The sequence below is a fragment of the Terrapene carolina genome, unplaced genomic scaffold (genome assembly GCF_002925995.2).
Source record: "Terrapene carolina triunguis isolate 2854851 unplaced genomic scaffold, T_m_triunguis-2.0 Scaffold110, whole genome shotgun sequence".
In the NCBI taxonomy this organism is placed as follows: domain Eukaryota; kingdom Metazoa; phylum Chordata; order Testudines; family Emydidae; genus Terrapene; species Terrapene triunguis.
This window is the reverse complement of record NW_020664461.1, coordinates 2,881,061-2,904,473: the sequence shown is the minus strand read 5'-3', so window position 1 is coordinate 2,904,473 and position 23,413 is coordinate 2,881,061. Positions and strand designations below refer to the sequence as shown.

Below are 23,413 nucleotides of genomic sequence, written 5' to 3'. Positions count from 1 at the left end.
AGGTTGTGCACCTTCAGTGCACAGTTTGTACATTTGTTTCACTGAGGAGAGAATCAACAATAGGCTTGTGTGCCACACATGATTAGATAGAGTGAAAATATGCCTGGTATCCACCGCACGCCAGAAGGCCACCTGTACAGAAATGTAATTTCCAAAAGTAGCGCCTTCAGCATGGGGTACCTGTGAAAATGGCATTGAAATACAGTGTGGGATATGTCATGACTTCCATGAGGAAGCAGTAGTACTATGTTTGCAGGATAGTGGGCAGGCCTGGGAATATTTCCTGCAGTAGTCGGGACATCTGGGGTTCTGCCTATATCGGCGCTTTTAAAGAGACAGCTTCATATTGACTGAAACTTGAAAAACATTAACGTTTCAGCTAAAAGGAACAGAGATGATTGATAATTTTTTCTGTTCCCTTATTAAGTTTGTAGAAGATCCGTTCCTTCATCACCAGTTTGCTTTACTTCCTGCTTACCACTGTCATATCATCACAAACCCGTATGTAAGACTTCACAGTCTGAGATATGATTGTGATGTCATACATTCAGCATTATGACCTCAATGAATAGGTAAATAAGAGGAGAAAGAATGGGCTGGATGGAAGATACTCTTTTAAGACACAAATATCTTTTGTAGCTGTCAAAATATAAAAGGAAAATTGGGGTGTTTCACATTTAAAATTAATTTATCTAAATTTCACATTTGTTTCATAAAGATTTTCTCAGTATGAACATCCCTCTGTATCTGCAATAACGTTTATATAGGAACGTTCATCCTAGAATCACAGAGCACCTTACAAGTACTAGCTAATTCTCAGGGAGGAATGAGGGAACGGAATTCGTACTTTTGGGTTCTTGTCCTAGCTGTGTACTGACTCTGTGTGACCTCAGGCAAGTCACTTAACCTCCGAGTGCCTCAGGGCATTCTGAGAATTAATTAATGTTTGCAAAGTGCTATGAGCGCCACGGATAAATGGTGCAAGAGAAGGTCAAATGACTATCATTATTAATCTCTATTAACATAACTATTAAAAAAGGGAAAGTAGATAGCAACCAATATAAATTAGAATTGATGAAGTGTAAAAAAAGACAAGGGAAGCTAAAGACAACAGGAAAAAGTCCGTGGCTGGCAAGGCTAAGGTTAATAAGAAGGAATTTCTTAAGTATATTAGGAACAAAAGAAATCCTAGCAATTGTATAGACTCATTACTAGATGGAGATGGTAACATTGTTAATAATGATGCAGAAAAGACAGAAGTATTCGTAGATATTTCTGTGGTATATTTGGAAAGAAGCAGGACGAGGTGCTTGTATCATGTGAGGATGATGAAATACTTTCCAGTTCATTAGTAAACAAGGAGGATGTTAAACAACATCTACTAGGGAATGGGATAAACATCCCACAATGCTCTGGTTTAACTGGTGCAATGTGGGAACCCTGAATTGGTTTCCTATTTGTTGGAAAGGTAATATAGAGGCATTCAACAACCTAAAACATTTGAAATTTCCTTCCTGCACATTTTTTATATTTTTTTACTTCACTTCTGTTGATTGTATATGTCCTTCAAAAGAATATAGAGCTTCAGTACTTTGTTATTATTAATTATTATTATTATTATAATTTACAGTCAAAATAATGTTGGTCATTTAATACACAAAGCTGTGAAACTTAGAGGGCTAGAACAAGTTTGCCCATTAGCTTGAATGTTTCCTGCTGCAGTAATCATGATCTATTGTGTTGTAGGTGTGCATGACACTTCACAGATGAATACAAGTATGTTGTCCCTTCACCAGGAGGCTTACAATATAGCCTACATCAACACCCCCATAAGATGTCAAGGCCTCCGAGAGCAGGGAAGGAAGTGGGGTGGTTCAGACACAGTATACAATGGATAGAGAAGGCAGTTCTTAGGAGAGCATGGGTCCCGCACTGGCAGTATCCAAGCTCTAGGGATAAGTGGCATGTCATTGAAAGGCCCCACTGAAGTAGTGTTTTAAGGAGGGATGTGAATGAAGGTGGCAGATGAGCATATGAGAAGAGGAAGACTGTTCTGGGACTAAGGGACAAGGTAGGAGAAGGCATGAACCTGAGGATGGCAGAAGGGTGTATCTGTAATGGTTGTGAGGGGGAACTGGCTATGGCCAGAGCAAAGGCAGTGGAGGGGAATGAAGAGAAAAGGAGAGCAGAGATGCAGACCGGGGAGGAGTGGTGCTGAAGCTTGCATTTAATGCAGAAGGTGAAGGAAGCTAGTGGGGCGGGGGTGGAGATATAGATATGGTTACAGCGATGGCGGAGAGAGAGAGAGAGGACATGTTTGCTGGGCATTTGGAACTGAGGCGAGATAAGCAGGGAGGCCAGAGAGCCACTGTTCGCTGGGGCTCAGGTGGATATGTTCAAGGCTCGGATAAGTGCTTTAGCAGTGGGGAAGAGCATGGGATGGCAGACTGTCGCAATCTCGTGAAGGCACGTTTGGCAGGAGGTAGCTGAAGTCCAAATTCTTTCCCTCGCTACTGAAACAGATGCTGACAAGTTGATTTGGGCCAAAATGCAGACTTTGTAAAAATGGCTTCAAAATAATCTAATGCTGGTAGGAATGATTTTATCGTTAAAGAAACAATCAAGGTGATAGGAAGCAGAAAGTGTCCCTGATCAGTCTAGCTGCGTGACACCCAGAAAGTAAACAAACAGCCGGAGGATAAGCGTGTTGGATTTTTAAAATGCTTCATTTTATTGTTAATATGAGCCACGACATTTTAAAAGCTAGGGCCCAGATCTTCACCTGGTGTAAATCAGCATGCCTCTGATTTACACCAGCCAAGAATCTGGCCTGCTGAAACCAAATCCTTCTTTGAATTACACTGGTGAAATCACTGTGATAGGTGACTTAGAAAAACAGACAGATCCATGGCACTTTACCAGCATCAAAGAGATTGCACAAGTGTAACCAAGGGCAGAATTTGATCCACTATTATCAGGATAATGTCCCCTTACAATTAGTACAGATTTTGGTTTAGCTTTGGCAATAGTACTGGCGGTGGAGAATGGAAACAGAACATTCTCTGTGACATCCTGAGGCATCAGTCTGGTGATCTTCAGGGAGGATTAGAACCAGGTCCCTTCTGTCACAGAATTTCAAACACCCTGTGGGGATTAATAAAGCTCAAGTTCATACTTCATATTCACACTGTAGGATTCTTTTATAATGACATTGTTTAAAGTAAAAACTCACTAATATTGAACATGTTTTGTTACATGTAAAATCATCCCTATATACAGTTTAGTACAGTATAGTTTAGTATCCCCTATGGACTAATGAGTTTGTCTGTATATAGTAAGCTATCATTTTGTACCTACATCTTGATGAGAAATTACATTTTCATTTATCAGTAGCCAGCCCGCATTGGCCTCCCCGAATGTAATACTCCAGCTCAGTCCAGGCAGTGTTCAGCATGAGTTTGTAATCTCAGAACTGCATCTCCATATTAAAGATTTGGGTGGCTGCAATCTTCTCCATTTGTACACACTAAAGACATGATTTTCCAGAGGTCCTGAGTCCTCACAACTCCATTTGAAATCAATGGGAGCTGCAGGTGCTCAGCACCTCTGAAAAAACATCAAGCCCTAAACATAGTCATTAGGCTCTGGGCCATTTCATTTCAAGTTGCAAGTGTCGTCCTCAATTGGACACGTCAGTGCTAATCTGCCTAGCAGTTTTGTGATGTAGACAAAAATCAGATAAGGTATAACGTGAGCAATTACCACTGATTTAATTTCTTGTGACGTAATCTATGTGATCTCCCAAACTTCAACTGGTAGGGCAGCCTGACATTACCCCACTGAGCCCCTTCTACTCCCCCAAGCCTTAGAACTTCTTGTACCAAATCCCCCCCAGCACTCACTCTATTTCCACCCCTTCCTCTTCCGTTAGGCGCTCAGTCTTTCGCAGTTTACGTCTGCAGGCGCGCTCCTCGCTGCTACTGATGCTGGAACTCTCCTCCGAGCTTTCGGAAGTTAAATACTTGATCGCCACCGCATCCTTCTCGTTCATTTGCAAGCAGAGGCAGGAGGATTCGCTCACCTTAAACGAGTCCCCCCACATGCTTTGGCACATGTCAGTCCCATTTGCATACACCTAGATGTCAAAAAAACAGATGAAATTTAAAAAAACCACCTCACCCATCAAAAACATTTGGGCCTGATTTGCCGTTGCCCTTGGTCATTTCTACCAGTGTAAAGAGGATCTAAAACATTGCCAAATCAGCCTGGTAGTGTGTGAGACCCACTTAGCCTGCTGCAAACCACTTTGCAAGGTGCAGGGCAAAGAAGAATATAGCCCCTTATTTTCTAAGTTGTTTTCACATGCTGGGTGCCATCGATGAAAGCCAGTGTGTGTGTGTGACCCCATACAGCAAGTAATGTGCCAGGACATTCTGACATGTATTTGTTTTAGTGACCTTTGTATCAGACAGAGTTCTGGAAGCTGAAATCATCTATTACTCCACGGAGCAGTGCAGTCTAACAGGTTTGTGGCTATCTGGAATTTCACTGTTGTCAGTATATGTACATTACGGCCATTCAGGACCCCACACAGAGAGTACAGGCGGAACTCAGAACAGCCACCCCCTGCTTGTAGGAACTCCAAGGGAAGGCAGAGAGCCACAACATCACCTGCCCTCCCTCAGAGTGAGTCCCCCAAGGGGACATGTTCAGCTCAGGGAAATTACAGGTCCCTGTACCAGTTTAAAATGAATCTGTCCTATATCTTGTTTTGTACCAAAATCTTTTTTGGAAGCATTACCTACAGTGACCTTTATGACCACACTGCAAATAAACCTCTTCGCTGTTTTGTTTATGTCATGGTAACCTGCTGCCCTCCTGGCCTGGACTCAAATAAACATTCATATCTTATTGGTTGGAGAAGCTAAGAACAGGTAGCCTTTAGGTCAGCAGAGTTGGCAGGTCATGTACTTTAGCAAAGCCATGAATAGGTCATTAATGTTATCTTCGTTTGCACTTTGTTCTCCACATATTTGCTGTTGATTTGTAATACCTTCTGTTTAAATTATTGCAAAAGAGACTTAGCTACCCTGCAAAATAAAGCTGATAAAGTACTTGGCATATGCGTGATGGCAAATGAAGCAAGCTTGGGAGTAAGAAGCAGGAAGTATTGTTTAGTGATTGAAGGACTACTGAGGTCTATTTCTGACTTTGTCACTGACTCACTCCGCAACCTTGGTCTAGTCATTTAACTTGTCTCTGCATTCCTTTGTTAGTGGGAAATGAGTATAATACATATCCCAATAGGGGTGTTGTCAGACTAACTCAGTGCTTGTGAAGCACTTTGAGATCCCTGATGGACATTACTATATATATTCAAAGTATTGTATGGTCTATTGTTCTCATTGTTATGCAGACGCCCTCCCCTACACACTGTTATTGCTAATGGAAGTTATAAGTGTGCAGTGAGTGTAGTGGATCCCTTGCCCATAAGCATCAGTTCCTATAAATATGCTGAGTTTCCAGTAGTGTTGCAAATTCTGCCATGTGCAACAGCTTTTCGAGTTACCCTTGTCACCCATGTGTGTCCATATAATAAAGAGAGTCTCTTCCCAGATGATTCACTCTGTGCAAGTCACTCATTTCTCTGTGGCTCAGGGATCATTGGATGAAAGGTGCTATAACTGCAAAGTATTAATGATTGTTATTTTTAGGCTAGCTCCTCAGGCCCAGTTATGTGGGAGCAGGGGTGGGGACATCATGTCTGTGAGTTGCACCCTCCCCCCATTTCCCAGAGTGGTCTCTTCTTCTCCTGAAGAAGCTGTCTCTTTCTTTGCTCGGGGGAGGGGGGGAAGATCTTGGTGTATACCAGGGGTTCTCAGACGTTTGTACTGGTGACCCCTTTCACACAGCAAGCCTCTGAGTGCGACCCCCCCTTATACATTAAAAACACTTTTTTATATATTTAACACCATTATAAATGCTGGAGGCAAAGCGGGGTTTGGGGTGGAGGCTGACAGCTTGTGACCCCCCAGGTAATAACCTCGCGACCCCCTGAGGGGTCCCAACCCCCAGTTTGAGAACCCCTGGTGTATACTATGCTTGTGATATGCATAGTATACACCAGGAGGTCAGACGAGATTAGTTCAGAATGGTCTCTTCTGACCTTACAATCTATCATCGGTGACTAATATGGAGTCCATTCCAAATAGCCCTCAAAATCTCTGCGCTGTAATGTAGCTTTTAAAGCTATAACGGAATGGCAGGGAGCTGGCTTCAGCTAAGCTGCAGTTGCTGGAGGTGCTATGCCTGTGGAGTGCGAAGGCGGGCAGCAGCCCACTAACTTTCACCTCCTTTTTGAACATGTGCTCTCTCTAGTGCAGGTCTGAGACTGCCAGTCAGTGTACAGAGAGCAATGAGGGGGATTTAGGCCACAAGGTGTGCAAGGGGCTCTGCATCCTTTTTCCCCCTGCACACCCAGAGCAGGAAAATCTAGCCCTCTGGCTGTACCTTCTCTATTTCTGTCCCTTTCACTGGCTTAAGGCTTATTCCTTCAGTCCTGGCTATTTCCTTGCATCCTGCTGGTCAATTCAGGAGCCAGTAAAGTCTATAAATATGCCTTTCTTTATTCCCTTATGTAAGGGACATTTCTAGATTGAGCCCTGGTGTCCAACAGACTCCAAATCACTCACTCGTACTCTCATACTTGCTAGATTAATCTTATGCAATTCACTTTATTCTGATCTTGCTGCTATGGCTACAGGATATTCAGAACAGAATCGATAAAGCATACCAGCCCTCAAACTGGTGCAGAGGCTTTTCATTTCTCCATGCCTCGGGCTATATTCTACTTGTGGGCTTTGCTCTAAGTGCCTTTTGGTGAGTGCTCTGCATGCAGAACAATGATACCATGTGGCTCATAAATTTTAAGATAGCATGTGTAAAACTGGCTAGGATCCATTGTACATTTTTGATATTCAGCATTAGTTCCACATACTCCTTCCAGCCATTCACATGTCAAATGCATGGCTGTTGATTGCTTCACCATATGAGTTAAAGGCACTTGAAGAAATAAAGCATCTGTCTGCAATGCACTGACACTCGAGAACTCTCTGTGCCTTTTGGATATCAGCAACTTCCCTTCCAGAAGCTCACTCCAAGCGCAAGCAAAGTCTGACTTTTTCAGCGTTTCATTTTAACCCTGAAAGCATGTTATTTTAAATGGTTTGGACAGTGCTTTGAGGTGTTTGGGCTATTGCCATGTAAACAAGCAGAATACTATTAATTTGAATTATGTACCACAGGGGTTCTCAAACCTCATTGCAATGCAACCCCCTTCTGACAACAAAAATTACTACAGGACCCCAGGAGGGGGGACCGAAGCCTGAGCCTGCCCGAGCCCCGCCACCCTGGGGGAGGGGTGGGAGGAAAAAGCCAAAGCCCCACTGCCCCAGGCCAGGGAGGCCCAAGCCCAAGCCCAAAGGCTTCAGCCCCAGGCAGGGGGCCTGTAACCTGAGCCCTGCCGCCCAGGCTGAAGCCCTCAGTTTGAGAACCACTGATGTACTGTATTACTGTGCTTTGATAATAGGAGAGAGCCATGATGTGATAATTTTGCTGGCAGAGGTTGTTATTAAACATAACGGGCCTTGCACCTTGTGCAGTCATTGATACCTGTAAAAAACAGGAGTAAAACATAACAATTGTGATTGGGCAGCCTAATACACCCCTTTTCTACAATTGTCGATGATCACAGAAGGTCAAGGCCATGGATAATCAGGCCCTTGTACTTTTGAACTGAGTGTATCTTTTATACGACATTGTACATTTCCTCTCCTCAGCTCCTCCCACGTGTATATTGTTTGTATAACATAAATGTATCTTCAAATCTTTCAGTTAGATGATTCGTTTTGTTCTATAACCAAAAGCCTCTATATCCATTATCATACAAGTTTCTTGCCATTTAATTAAAATGGCAATAAAGAACAATTGATTCTAAAAACCATTAACACACACACACAAGTTCTCTCACCAACAGAAGTTGGTCCACTAAAAGATATTACCTCACCCACCTTGTCTCAATATTTTTGTAGCTTTTAGCTTCAAATGAAATGATTATTGCCGTGGAAATGAAAGTGGAGTAGCAGAGAGCTTGCTTTGGAGAAACCTCTTCTTTACTCTCCTTCTAATCATCATGAGCAGTATTTGGTGATAACCATGGCCAGCAAGGGGCATGGCTATGTGTTTAGCTTAAGAACTGCAGTGTCTGGTTCGAGTTGATAAGACTTCTGGATTTGCTGCCTGGTCTTTCCCGGCTGATGGATATATTTTCTTTAAAAATAACTACCAGTGAGTTTAGGGATGGTGAAAGGTGACAGAAGGTTTCAGCCTATCTGCAGAACAGGCACAGAATGAGCAGGGACCAGCTTTAGCTATCGGAAGGGCGCTCAGAGCCAATTTTCTGAGGTGCTATTTTCCGTCTTTGCTTCAACCAGAGCTGCATGGATCCTCAGCACTTCTGAAAGTCGAGCCCGTAGTCTCCACAGTCCATTCATTTATAGTCTTTTCTGCTGAGACTCCCACTTGTGGTGGGTTTTGTAATGCTGACACCAGTTCCACGTCATCTCCTCTCACAGAGGCCACTGAACAGCCTTGCAGTCATTCGCAACCATCCAGTTCCACCTTCAAGTAACAGTGACTTGGAGGCGAACAGCTTTGCAAGCCTAGTACCTGTCTTCACCAATGAATTTTCAGTTCAGTCCCCATCCTCCGTCCTCAGGGAACCCTGCTGTGTGAGCAGTTCTCACAGGCTCATGTAAACTAAATCTTTATTAATATTCAAAACCCAGTTACTGTATTACAGTCCCACACTACACAATTTTCACCTGATCCAAAGGCCACTGAAGTAAGTGGAAAGACCCCCATTTACTTCAATTAACTTTGGCTCAGGCCCCAGACAATTTTTTCCCCTAGGATTCCTCAGTGTCCCCATGTGAGCCTTCATTTTATACTCTTGCTCAGGTTAGGCACCACAGCCATCAGACTTTTATCAGAAGGACTGGGTGAGCTCTTATAAAGTCTGTCAGTGCTGCTGTTTAACCAGCAGGGGTCTGAGGAGGATAAAGGAAGAAAAACGGGGAGTCTAAGCATTTCCACAGGGATTTGGAGGACAAACGCTCTTCCCTGGGGGAAAAAAGCATGAGTGCGAAAGTACAAACAGGGTAAAGATGCATCAAATCTAAAGGGTAAATATTTAAAAAAATGTGACTTAAGAGCTTACATCCCATTTTCAAAAGAGACATAAGCACTTAGGCGCTCTCATCGAAAGTCCATGGGACGCAGGCTCTTAAATCACGTAGACATTTCTCCTTTTGTTGTATTCTCCACGTTAATATTTCTCTACACTTCAGTATCTAGACCGGTGGTTCTCAATCAGGGGTACATGTATGCTATACACTGAAATGTATATTATACACTGAAATATATGTACAATATTTATACAGTATTCCAGTTGATTTCTTTTATAATTACATGGTAAAAATGAGAAAGTAAGCATTTTTTCAGTAATAGTGTGCTGGAACACTTTTGTATTTTTTATGTCTGAGTTTGTAAGCAAGTAGTTTTAGGTGAGGTGAAACTTGGGGCTACACAAGCTAAATCAGACTCCTGAAAGGGGTACAGTAGTTTGGAAAGGTTGAGAGCCACTGATCTAGACAATACAATGGTTAAAATATCAGTGTCTACTCCTTGCCATCCTGCTTCACCCAAGGTGAGAAATTAAATAAGAAAAAATCTGGTACACCTCTACCCCGATATAACACAACCCGATATAACACGAATTTGGATATAACACGGTAAAGCAGCGCTCCGGGAGGGGGGCGGGGCTGCGCACTCCGGCGGATCAAAGCAAGTTCAATATAACGCGTTTCACCTATAACGCGGTAAGCTTTTTTGGCTCCCGAGGACAGCGTTATATCGGGGTAGACGTGTATAGACAAAACCTGGAATTGTAGAAGTCCAAACAATTTACCTGTTGAATTTTTTTCCCCAAAGACTTTTTTGATGAGTTAACCCCTCAGGAAGTAGCGCTCACTGTCTTTTAATTCTTTTATTCCTGTAACTGATCCGGTGTGCTTTCTCACCTTATTGTAGGGGATGCATTCGTTTTTACAGTGGTTCTCTCCATTTGCATCCCATTCCCAGTCTGTCAGCCAGTTGTGGATGCAGGTGGCGTCATTTTTACATGCTTCATACCTGCATGGAGTTTAGTGGGGAACAGAAAGTAAAATTATTTACCTCCTTGTTCTTCAGAGATGTCACCGGATTACACTGATGTCACACAAAGAAGGGCGCATGGGTTCTGCTAATACTCTGTGCTTACATAGCACTTTTCCTCCAGTGATCTCAAAGACGTGAACATATTATCTCCTTTTTACTGTAGGGAAACTGCGGCAAACGCCATCACTGATCCATGGACTTTCTGCTCTCTTATACCCAGCATCTACAAGCAGCCAAAATTGGACAGCAGCAGCCCTGTGGGGCAGGCACCCCAAGGACAGACCGTCCTCAGAGAGAAGTGGGGAATTTTTATATTTACAAAAGGAAAGAAACTAATAATGCCAGTGTGAAGGGGGCTGTAAAGAGGCTGTAAAGCCTCCGAGTCCCCGCTGCTGGGACTGGACAACGGGGATGGATCACTCCATAACTGCTCTATTCATTCCCTCTGAAGCCTCTGGCACCGGCCATTGTCAGAAGACAGGCTACTGGACGGACCATTGGTCTGACCCAGTGTGGCTGTTCTTATGTTCAAAGAAAGGGGGAAAGCAATCAACTAATGAGCAATTAAATAAGATCGGTTAAAAATAGTCCAAGAGCCCAGGTTCACTATTGCTAGGGGCTTGAAGCTGGGGGCAGAAGAGAGGATGTTAAAGGAGCCCAGAGGACTATGGTTTGATCGGAACTGTTTTAAATGACAATTAAATAAAAAAGCAGGTAAATTATTTGTAATCGTCAAGTACTGTAAACGGTTAGCCTATATAAGGAAAAAGTAACTTATTACTGTTACCCTCATGCTTCCTCCCTCTCTTATTGTTTGTTATATTCATGTATTGGGCCTTATCTTCCCTAAAGCCCAGATTTTGCAAACACTTACACACCAGCGTACCTCTGTGTGTCTGAGGCCTGGTCTATACTACAGAGTTATGTCGACGTAAGGCAGCTTACGTTGACCTAACTCTGTGAGTGTCTACACTAAAGTGTGGCTCCCACTGATGTAACTCGTCCACTACACAAACTTAATAACTCCACCTCCGCGAGAGGCATAGCACATAGGTCGATGCAGTGTCAGTGTAGACACTGTGTTGCTTACAGCGACTATTGCTGCCTTTCAGAGGCCGTCCCACAATGACAGTTAAACTGGCGCAAGTGCTCCCGGTGAGGACACGCACCGCCACACAAGGAGCGTGGTGTGGACATGCAAAAGTGATTTACTTAGTGCGGTGGCTATACATCGCCGTAACTTAGGTCAACTTAATTTGTAGTGTAGACTTGCCCTGAGTAGTTTCAAAGATTTCAGTGGAATTACTCATCTGAGTAACCCCAAGAGTTCCAAAATCATGAGCCAGGGCCAGAAAAATCAAGATTGTCCTAAAATCATGCACATTTTTAAAAAGAAGACATTTGGTGGGGGTTTTTTTTCAATTTGCTTTCTGTTTTTGAATCTTCAGGGTACACTCAGGTCCCCTTTTCAAGGTTTTTTCTGCAACCATGAAGGCTAGAAACTTAATTTTTTTTTTAATTAAAGCTGAGATTCTCACATAGTCACATGACTCCAGAAGCTGGGGCAAGACTCAAAATCAAATTGCAAAGGTTGGCACTATTGTACACACAAAGTTAAGCCCTAGTTTATAAGCTCTTTTGGGCAAGGACTATCGCTACTAATGGATTTGTACAGCACCTCACACGATGGGGCCACAATCCTTACTAGGATTTTAGGTGCTGGTGTATTATAAATAATAAGAACAACAATGCATTCACATCCAAATTCAGCCCTTAGTCTTTGAAAACTTAGGAGCGATCAAAGCTATTTTAAACTTGTTTTCTATACAATGTGTGCAACAAGCTGAAAATACTTGTGTCTCACATTTTCACATTCAGTCAGTTTTCAACAGCCACGCTTTTATGATGCAGTAATCACCTGGTAGTGCTGGAGTGGACTTTTGATACCAGGAACTCCACTCAGTAGTGATACAATGACATGTTAAACTTTAAATTGTACGAGTTCAACTTTTCAAGGATAGCCTTTGGCGAACTCTGAGCAAGAACAATCTAGGAAGTGTGTTGTCCAAAGTCCTATGTTGCTTTGTTGATCACAAGTCTCTCTCCATTTCGAGAAAGGACTCAAATCTGTTTCCATCACACCCCCTTGTGGGGGTAACAGCAAGAACAGATGGAGGATAAACGAGATCTGAACTGAGCAACAACTGGGTGGGAGAATGGGATAGTCCCAAGCCTGCCCACATGTGAATCTGCTGCTGGACTTTGGGGCCCTGTTGGCAGTACAGGTCAGAAACTGGCCAATTCTTATGATCCAGCCTTAATATGCCACTGACAGGCAGGCTTGGCCAGTACCATTGTGCTGCTGTGTCTGGCACTGGTACAGCTATCAACATCAGAGCTTCAGCAATTAGGCTCCAATTCAGCACATGCTTAACTTTAAGCATGTGCTTAAATCCTTCCCTCTTCAGCAAGGCACTTAAAAACATGTGCTTAGGAGTATTGCTGAATAGGGGGCTTGACGCTGTCCCACAGGAACCTGAATTAATCACTATTTGTATTTATCATCTATATTAGTAATGTGCAGGGTCCTCCGGTCAAGATCAGTGCCCCATTGTGCTGAGTGCAATACCTACATATAGGAAGAGAGAGTCCCTGTTTTTCATAGGCTTTTTTTTTAAGTCTCAAGGGGGAGCCAATTATGGGGGGCAAAATTATGCAAGGTTCTGTCATCTGAAGAGATTCATGCTGTCCAGAAACCCACACATGGCTCCTTGAGGCTTGTGAAAAGCACAAATGCAAACTTGAAAGCCCCTCACACCAGCCAGCAGGCACCTTAAGGCTATGGCTACACTGTAGCTTAAGTCGAGGTAAGTTATGTCACTCAGGCGTGTGAATTAATCACTCCCCGAGCGACAATTTGTGCTGACTTATGCGCGGTGTGGGAGAGCTTCCCCTGCTGACAGAGCAACTGCCGCTCATGGGGGCTGGAGCAGTTAAGCCGATGGAAGAGCTCTCTCCCATCGGCTAAGGGTACGTCTACACTTACCGGAGGGTCCGGCGGCAGGCAATCGATGTTCTGGGATCGATTTATCGCATCTGGTTTAGACGCGATAAATCGATCCCGGATCGATCCCGGAAGTGCTCGCCGTCGACGCCGGTACTCCAGCTTGGCGAGAGGAGTACGCGGCATCGACGGGGGAGCCTTCCTGCCGCGTCTGGACCCGCGGGAAGTTCGGACTAAGGTACTTCGAATTCAGCTACGTTATTAACGTAGCTGAATTTGCGTACCTTAGTCCGAAGTGGGGGGGTAGTGTGGACCAGGCCTTAGAGTGACTACGTTAGAGAGCTTATGGCGGGGCACTTGCACTGCTGTAAATTCTCTAATGTAGCCATAGCCTAAGGGTACGTCTACACTACCCACTGGATCGGCGGGTAGTGATTGATCTATCGGGGATCGATTTAGTGCGTCTACACTAGATGCGATAAATCGATCCCTGATCGCTCTGCCATTGACTCCGGAACTCCACCACAGCGAGAGGCAGAAGTGGAGTCGACGGGGGAGTGGCAGCCGTTGATCCCGCGCCGCGAGGACGCGAAGTAAGTGATTCTAAGTCGATCTAAGATAAGTCGACTTCAGCTACGCTATTCTCGTAGCTGAAGTTGCGTATCTTAGATCGATCCCGCCCTAGTGTAGACCAGGCCTAAGACTGATCTGCTTTTCACAGGGCAGGTTACTTCACTGCTAGGTATTTTTATTTTGGAGCTAATTCTTATTTGGATGTTCAGGATTATTTTTCAGAATTCATGCTTCCCCTTCTGATGGGCAGGGGCCCATTTCGCAGATGGGTCAGAAAGAAAGCCGCTCACGGGGCTCTGCACGGTTCATAGGGACTTTCAAAGAGAACGGTTTTAATGCTGATGGGAGCAGGAAATCCTAAAACAATAGGAAGAAAGGGGAAGGCCCCAGGCTAGTCAGATGAATTTATTTTAAATGAAATCACTGCTCTCTCAGAATCTTATGCACATTTCTGGCCACAAAGACTATGGTATACAGCAGGCACATTCACAGCCCATGGAGAAAGTAGGTCACTTCCCCAGGAGCGCTGCAGCATACTAAAAGGACTCCCATGAGTACAATGTGGAAAATCTTGGAAATGCTACTTTGGAATGTCAAGGAGAGTGGGAATTTCGTTCAAAATACCTTTTAGTCTCTGGCCTTGGGTGGAACGAGAGAATGGGAATGACACTGAAAGATGTCAGACACACACCCATGCATATAATATATTGGGTCATTTGTATATTTGTGTCCTATGCCAGGTGTATATGACACCAACTGGAGTACCAGATGAGTGGGATGCATAAGAAATGGGATGGAAAGTAATACTGCAGGTAAATAAGTACTTCTTATTTGCTCACTATCTTCTTGGTGCTTTCCAGACATTCAAGAAGGGACAGACCTTGTCCCGAGGAGCATAAACTCCCAGACCAAAATGGTCTTTTCTTCAAGGTTACAAAACATGATTTACCAGCTGGTTCTGTTTATATTCAGCTAAACCACATGAGGAAAACTGGAGTGCTTTGTAACATCACGGAAACCCATAATATACATTAGAGGCCTAATTCTCATTTGCTTTCCACCACCCTGGCTGTAGAAAAGGGGCCTTAAAATGGGCATAAATTACATGGGTTATGTGTATTTTCTTCCACCATTATGCTGTTCTTTAATTTTACATAACAGATAGATAATGACTTTTTGTTTGATTGATATGGATTGTACAAGGTTTATTCTAGCTTTCAGTGGCACCTCATATTGCCTATTATGGGCCTGCTCCAAAGTCCACTGATATCCAACAGAAAGACTCCAAGGCCCAGACCGTCAAGGGTATGGTGCCTAACTCCTACTGATTTTAAGGAGAGTTAGGTGCCTACATACCTTTGAGGATCTGTGCCCAGCTGACTACAATGAGCTTTGGATCAGGCCTTGAAACAACAAATGGGATTGCAGAACACAGTGGAAGTCGTCTCCTCGCTTATTGGTCTGATCATTTCCCTCTGAATCCTTTCCATTGTCTTCCCGTCCATGACTGCATCAGATTTAAGTTTCTTGCCAGCTCCTTCAAAATGCTATATAACTCTGCCCGTCCCTTCGACTGTTCATATTTCATGTCACTCCCTGGCCCCCTCTGCTCTGCCAACGATGCTGTCCTCAGTTGCTCCTTTATCAGCTTTTCACATAACACCCCTCCATGCCCTTTTCCATGCTGCTTCTTATGCATTTTGAAGTTGTCACCTTCCAGAGTTCATGCACAAGACCCTTATCTCTCCATATTTAAGTTCCTCTTGAAGCCCTACTTTTGCAAAGCTGCCTATCGTGAATCATGGTGACATGTACATAGAGTAAAAATTAGAGAAAAAAGTGATATGTTGTTTCCCATTCCCCCTAACCCCTGTCTACGTATCTGTCTGTCTATCCTTGGGACAGGGATTGTTTTTTCTTATCTGTCTGGAAAAAGCCAAGCATATACTGGGCACCATCATAAATAAAAAGACAGCAATTCCTATACAAATACTGACGAAGAGTCCTGTGGCACCTTATAGACTAACAGACGTATTGGAGCATAAGCTTTCGTGGGTGAATACCCACTTCTTCGTATTCACCCATGAAAGCTCATGCTCCAATACGTCTGTTAGTCTATAAGGTGCCACAGGACTCTTTGTCGCTTTTTACAGATCCAGACTAACACGGCTACCACTCTGATACTATACAAATACTGTATATAAGAGATGGGCCCAACCTGGAATCTATTATCTAAACACCTTCAAATTTCAGTGGTGGTGGTTTTGGATTTGAATCCACAGAGCTGAGCCTATCCAGTCAAGTTAAAGGTCTTGGTCCCTATCTCCCAGGCACTCAAAAATCTGAGCCCAGCATATCTAAAAGACCGCTGAAAGCTCCAGGATTAAAACCATGGTCAACAATTCTGCTCTTCCAGCAAAATGGAATTTTCTACAACAGGATAAAAGTCGTTGGTGGAACACACGAGCTTTATCCTTCTTCAACCTGCCTTCTCTAGCTTTGACACAGAGCAAAGTGGACATATTTAAAAAAAACAACCCACCTCACCCAGTGCACTAAATGCCCCACTAACAACTACGTGGATGAAACAAAACAATCACTATGCTCTCAAAGGAACTCACACAGAAAAACAATAAAAGACAAAAACACCCTGCCACCCACGGGTGAACACGTTTCACAAAGTGATCACTCTGTACCTGACTTATCAGACCTCATCCTCAAAGGAAACCTGCATACACCTTCAAAAGATGAGCCTGGGAATTTAAGTTCTTAACTTTTCCAGATACTATAAAATGCGGCTCTTCAGAAGTTAATATGCGGCTCCTTGCATAGGTGCTGACTCTCGGACTGGAGCTACAGGCGCAAACTTTTCAATGTGCCAGGGGTGCTCACTGCTCAACCCCCAGCTCTGCCCCAGGTCCTGACCACACTCCACCCCTTCCCCCAAGGCTCTTGCCCCTTCCCCCGAGCCTGCCCTGTCCTCGCTCCTTCCCCTTCCCCCCCAGAGACCCCTGCACACTGTGAAACAGCTGATTGTGGTGGGCAGGAGGCACGGGGAGGCGCTGATTGGTGGGGCTGCCGGCGGGCGGGAGGCAGAGGGCGGGAGGGCGGGAGCTGATGGTGGGGCTGCTGACGTATTACTGTGGCTCTTTGGCAATGTACATTGGTAAATTCTGGCTCCTTCTCAGGCTCAGGTTGGCCACCCCTGCTATAAATCATGGACTGAATAGAGATTAGGGGTGCTGGAACAATTTGTATAGTGGGGGTGCTGGGAGCCATTGAACCAAACTGTAAACCCTGCATATAATGGAAACCACTTCAAGCCAGGGGGTGCGGCAGCCCCCGCACCCATCACCTCTAGTTCTAGTACCTATGATAGAGATACTGGATTTATGGCTTATTACAACAATTGGTAACCTACTAAACCCCATCCCCATCATTTTCCCCTCCTTTCCCCCCTATGACTGGACAGGTATTTAAGGGGCACTTCACCTTGAATGCTCCCTTGAAATGTATTAACTACTTAGGCTAAACAATCTGTTCCATCTTGTATTAATCTGTGATACTCTGAGTACATTTCCCAGACTTGAGGAGATCTGTGTAAGCTTGAAAGTTTGTCTCTTTCACCAACAAAAGTTGGTCCAATAAAAGATATTGTCTCACCCACCTTGTCTCTCATCAATTTGAACGGAAGACACGTGTCTAAATCTTCTAGACTGCTCTGAACATCTCAACCATTATTTGTACTACATTCACATCATTTTCCCAGTAAAGCCAAAATTCTTTAGTTACCATGCACAAGCCAAAAGGTAGTAGAGAAAATAGATCAAATGCATTTTTCCAGCTCCTATACGTGTTCTAACATAGCTTTGCTAAATACCAAGGTTTCATGATTAAAGATCTAAATTTCACATCTCTCTATACCTATAAATAGATACTGAATCTGAATCACTGGAAAATCAGAATTCTCACTTCTCCAGTGGGATACAAGATGTCTAGACCTGATGATTTGCAACATATTGGGCTTAAAACTATCCCACCACCTGCCTTGCATCTCAAAAGGTAATTTTCACTGCCTGCTTTTATATGAGTTGTATTTGGGGGAAGAAAAAATTAACTATTTTTGGGTTTGATCATTATCATTTTTATTAAATGAGGGCTGTTTGAAAACTGCTCTGAAACATGGAGTATTAGAAGTAGTTTCAGCAGAGATGGATTAGTAGACAGAAAACAGGTGAAGAGGCAAAAGGTTAAAAATAAATTAAATTTATTACATAAATGAATTTATGTTAGTTTATCCCATGATTCCACAGCGTACTTAATAGGTACAGAAATAAAGGAATTGTATCTATATCATGGGCACATATTTAGATAATATATGTGATTATGCTGCTCACATAATTTGTATTTCCCAAACCATTATATAAACTGACTTTATACTAGACTTGGAGATGTCACTGAGTACTGCCCATGCCAGTTATGTTATTATTTACAGGGTAATAAATTCAAAGGGGAAAAATTAGAGGTGTAGGGAAAAAAAAGAGAAGTTGAACAAAAGAAGGGAGATAAATGATGCAGAGTGCTATCAAATTTTGTTGCCACTTGTTTGGGAGGGTCATTATTTGCACATTTGTGGCTACCCCTTACACGAGTAATGCAGGTATCTCAAATATAACTAAAAATATGAGCAGTGTAAAGTGTTAAACCTACCAGTCATCACAGAAGTTTTGGCACAAAGGAACAAACTCAATACCAGCAGTGTAGTTGGGATTGATCCAGTGAGCGGCATGTGGGGAACACTGGTAAAAGCATTCAATTTTCTTCATGTAATCCTCACAGCTATATTGAGTGAGAAAAACAACAATTAAGTCTGCTTCTCAGCATCCAAGATTATAGTCCACACTTTCCAACAGGTTTCAACAGGACCATCACTATAGATGAGATGGAGCAGTTTAAATCCATCCTCTCGTCCTATTTGTGTATAGATTCTAAACTCGTTCCTTTGATGTTGGGTGCAGCTTCTGCCTGTGTAATTACTGGAACTGGACAAATCATGCAAAAAAGTTCGTGAATATTCACTCTCATTTTTAAATGAATTAATTCATCATATTTGGGCTTCTTTTGTATTTGCTTTATATAAACATTTGAGCCACTGAGTTTTTGCTGGCACAAAATGGTCAAGTTCAAGGCAATAATAAAATGTAGCATCAAACCACAGCATAAAGCTTTGTTTCTCATGATGTCACCAGTATTTAGATTTTCTCTAGTCCAGCTGAAGTTACTGAAAAACCACATATTGTAGTTGTTCTCCTGGGAGTGGCAGGAGATAGCAATAACTTTTGCAAATATGTTTTTGCTTCATTGTTTTGCACTTCCATTCTTTTATTTGTGTAGCCTGACCTATTTTAAACTCTAAAAATCTAGCAATATAAGCCTCAGTTAGGAAAACATTTATGGTTACAAGGCTCACAAGACTACAAAATATTCTCTCATTATTTGCAAGTTTCCTTTCTGGCTTTCCTTTTACATTTTGTTTTTTAAGACTTAATCTAATTTATCTGTTTTTTTTAGGGTGACCAGATGTCCCGATTTTATAGGGACAGTCCTGATTTTTGGGTCTTTTTCTTATATAGGCTCCTATTACCCCCCACCCCCCGTGCTGATTTTTCACATTTGCTGTCTGGTCACCCTAGTTTTTTTAAACAAGGAACAAGGCCCTGTTGATACTATACAAATCATGGGCTAGATTCAATGGAATGCTCCAGCTGCCTTGCACTGCTACAGCAGTACAAAGCAGGCATGGTTGTAAATGTGGCTTAACCAGCCAGTTAAACCAGGTTTGTTACTGGTTTGTGTTGCCAGATGATTGCACACCAGAGAGCGCGTTTTTTAAAAGAGCAGGTCTTAAGAGCCGTCACTCCCCTTCATGAAATGGCAGAGGCCACTCTGCCTGAATACAGTGTGATTAAGACTCCATGGATTTTTGAGCGAGGAGAGAAGGAGCACAGAGGAGCTGGGAAGAGGAGGGGCCAAGATGGGGGCAGCCACTTTAGGCAACATCTCCAGAAAAACCTATGGAGTTTCCATCAGAAATTCCAGGGGGAGTTAATGTTGGCAGTTTCAGCTATTGTGGAATAGTCCTATTGCACCAGGACATAGACCATATCAAAGCTGACTTACGATTTACTGAGATTCCCACATCTGTTCCAGTAGCTGTTGCTTACTTGAATTACTGGTGAATGAGCCAACTGCTCTGTGAAGTTTGCATAGCAACAGGAAGCTGTTGGAAATAAAACAAAGAGACTACAATGAGGGTTTACTTTAACACTCAACATTTGGAAAACTCAAAATTTAGAATGAATCTTTTTGGCACTTAATCCAAAATGGTAACTACTGGGAGGGAAGCTTTACAAAAGAAAGTCTTTCTACGACTTGTAAGTGAATGATCTTGGAAATGATAATGTGACCGCTGATTAAGTGGGACTGAACTGGCATCAATATTGTTTTGGGAGAATGTATTCAGTCAGTGCCAAGAAGCTAAGTGGTGTTTAACCAGCTGTCATATGCTGGAGGAGTGAAATTTCTGAACTCCAGCCTTTTAATACAGAAGTTACCAAATAAAGAAGAAAAAAGATGACATGCAGGGAATATTGGTTTTATTCTTATATTTATATCCAGTACAGCATTTTAATTTTCAATGTTTTCATACTTTTAAATCAGGTCAGAAAGTTAATTAGGACTATAATTTGTGCACTGATACATCACAATCAAGACAATTATGCTGTATTTTAAATATTCTCATACTCCTATCAAGCCCAAATCATCCCTAGTGTAAGCTTAAGTAAATAGAGTACAACTGGATGAAATTTGGATCATACATTTTTGAAGTTCAGTTACTGAAGCCAATAGTTTTGCAACCGGTCTCAAGGAGAGCAGTGTCTGGCTCTGCAATTGGCACTGGAGGTAGTAAGGAAAAAGCCAATCAAAGTTGCTTATCAAACAAACCTCTTATTGTAAATATTGCATAGTGTTAAAGTAATTACAAGTATGGTAGGGACTGTTAGTTGATACAAAGGTCAACTTTGAAACTATTCTGAACATTCTCTGCCAAAGATTAAACAGCTCTTACATTCAGAGTACAGTGTGCATTCATGCATGTCCAGCTCAGGGCTTGGTTTATGCTTGTGAGTCTCCCCCTCCAGACATCTATCCCTTTTGCAGGTGGATGTTGCTAGGATAGCAAAAAATAGGGCTACAGCAAACTTGAACATCTTCATTCTGCACTTGCCCTGTAAGGAAAGACGACATTTCAGCGAGGTCCTTTATCTCTGAGAAAAGTTTGGTATGAAATTTCATACTCGATTATAACACTAATAGGAAGCACTGTTTAGAAAAGGAGAAAAATTAAAAAGTGCTAAGCAAAGATGTACAGACATATATTTCTACGTGTATTTGTCTCCTTTCTCTTTCACAATATCTTAATACTGTATTATTAACAGGCAAGATTTTGAAGCCAAGCAGGACAAATGACTGAGATCAAGAACCTCAGGCACTGAATCTTAACACAGCTTGAGATTCATGGGAACATACACATTGTCATATTACATCAAGCTAGAGGTCTAGCTGGTCCAGTAGCCTATTTGAGACAGTGGCTGGCACTAGCTGCTTCAGAGGACAGTGGAATAATAATAATACCTATTTCTTATACAGCACTTTTCACTGATAGAGCTCAAAGCACTTTATCCTCACAAGACTACTGTGAGATAGGGAAGTATTAGTATCCCCATTTTACAGATGGGGAACTGCAACACAGAGGCAAAGTGACTTACCCAAGGTCTACCATCTCTATACAGTCATTATTTTGTATACCTTTATCTTGTCCCCTCTTATTTATCGCCTCATAAATTAAATAGTCCTAATCTTTTCCATCTTTTTTCATATGGAAGTTTTTCCAGACCTCTCTAATCATTCTTGCTGCTTGTTTCTAACCCCTTGATATTTCTGCTACATCTTTTTTGAGATACAGTGGCTAGAATTGAAAGCAATATTTCAGGAAAGGTCAGACTATTGACTTGTATAATGGAATTATAATATTTGCCATATTGTTGTCCATTCCTTATGCATCCTAACGTTTTTGTTTGCTTTTCTAACCTCTGGTGCACATTGAGCACAGATTTTTCTTGAGCTATCCACAGTAATGACTGGGGATAACATTTTCAAAAGCACCTCAGTGACTGAGGAACCTAATTCCCTAAGTCATTTTTTAAAGTGGGACTTAGCTCCTAAGTCACTCTGGCTTTCTTAAAATTTTGCCCCAGGTCTTTTTTCCTGATTTTTTTCAGTTAATTTATAACCTCGTAAAGTGTACCAATTAGGCAAAAATATTATTGTGATAACTTAGATACAAGCAGTAGATTTAAAAAAATAAATAATGTACAGCAAAATTAGTTCTAAATAGTTAATTTAAAAAAAAAAGATTTCAGGTTTCCTATAGATACACTGGTGTAAATTTATCATGGTGTAACTCCAGTGACTTCACTGGTTTTACAGCATGGATGAATTTGTGCCATAAGTTCCAGGTTTCTGTTGCATCCTGTAGAAAATTATGCTTTACATACAGTTATAGGTGAACTCATTCTAATGGATTTTAAGACAATGGGCCAGATCCTCAGCTGGTGTAAACTGATGTTGCCTCCTTGACTTCAGTGGGGCTCTGCTGATTTACAAAAGCTGAGGATCTTTCTGCATCTTCTAAAGATGATGAATCCAAAAATAAAAGAATAAAATAATTCTGAGACCAACATTTCCCCAAAATAGAGAGTGCAAAAGTATGCGAGTGAACTATTTATGTAAATCTAGAACCTTCCACATAAACCGCATCATAATTATTTGTGCATATTATGAAAAATAAACTGCAATCCTCAGGGAAAACTCCCCATGAACTTTATTGGAGAGTTTTGCCGGAGTAAGGACTGCAGGATCAGTCCCTATATTACCTTTCAGTATAAAGAAAACAAAATATGACAGGAAAAGAAAGCTGTCTCTGCAATTTGAGTGTTCTCACCTCCTCCGCTGTCTCTCTGATTGTTACCTCTTCCCCAAACTGGAAAACAGCAAGTAGCTTTGCACGCTCTCTTCTCTCTCTATATCCCCTAGTATCCGTGCCCCCGAGTTCGTTTGCCTCAGGAGAGTTCCTTGACTCTTTGCAAAGCTAACAGGTTTATCTCAGGAACACACACAATTGGTACACAAACTGACCTGCACATAATGCTCATTTACTGCTGGCAGATCACGAAGGGTGAACAAGAAAATACAGGCACAAGAGATAAGGTTTTTAAAAAAGAAGCAAAAAACCCCCAAACAAAAAGCAACCCCCCCTCCCACCAAAATTCACCAAGAGTTCTAGAAGGGACAGAAACCTTTCTTGCCTGATAGTATAAACCAAGCGTTAACGAATGGGGGTTTGGAAAAAATATCCTCGATGAGCAGGTTATTCCCTATCTACCTACCACAGGGTTCCTTGCACCTTCCTTTGAAGCATCTGCTACTAGCCATTGTTAG

General features: G+C 42.4%; 1 protein-coding gene across 1 annotated transcript; it reads right to left on the bottom strand.

The window, feature by feature from the left end:
* Window positions 1-2,707: 2,707 nt before the first annotated feature.
* On the bottom strand, window positions 2,708-23,009 carry LOC112110537 (riboflavin-binding protein-like). The gene is made up of 7 exons (XM_024205587.1): window positions 22,917-23,009; window positions 20,982-21,141; window positions 20,033-20,132; window positions 18,563-18,691; window positions 10,140-10,251; window positions 3,903-4,135; window positions 2,708-3,144 (listed from the first exon to the last, which is right to left on the bottom strand). The coding sequence occupies exons 2-7, from the start codon at window positions 21,127-21,129 to the stop codon at window positions 3,126-3,128; spliced, it is 741 nt and encodes a 246-aa protein (XP_024061355.1). The 5' UTR covers window positions 21,130-21,141; window positions 22,917-23,009; the 3' UTR covers window positions 2,708-3,125.
* Window positions 23,010-23,413: the final 404 nt, after the last annotated feature.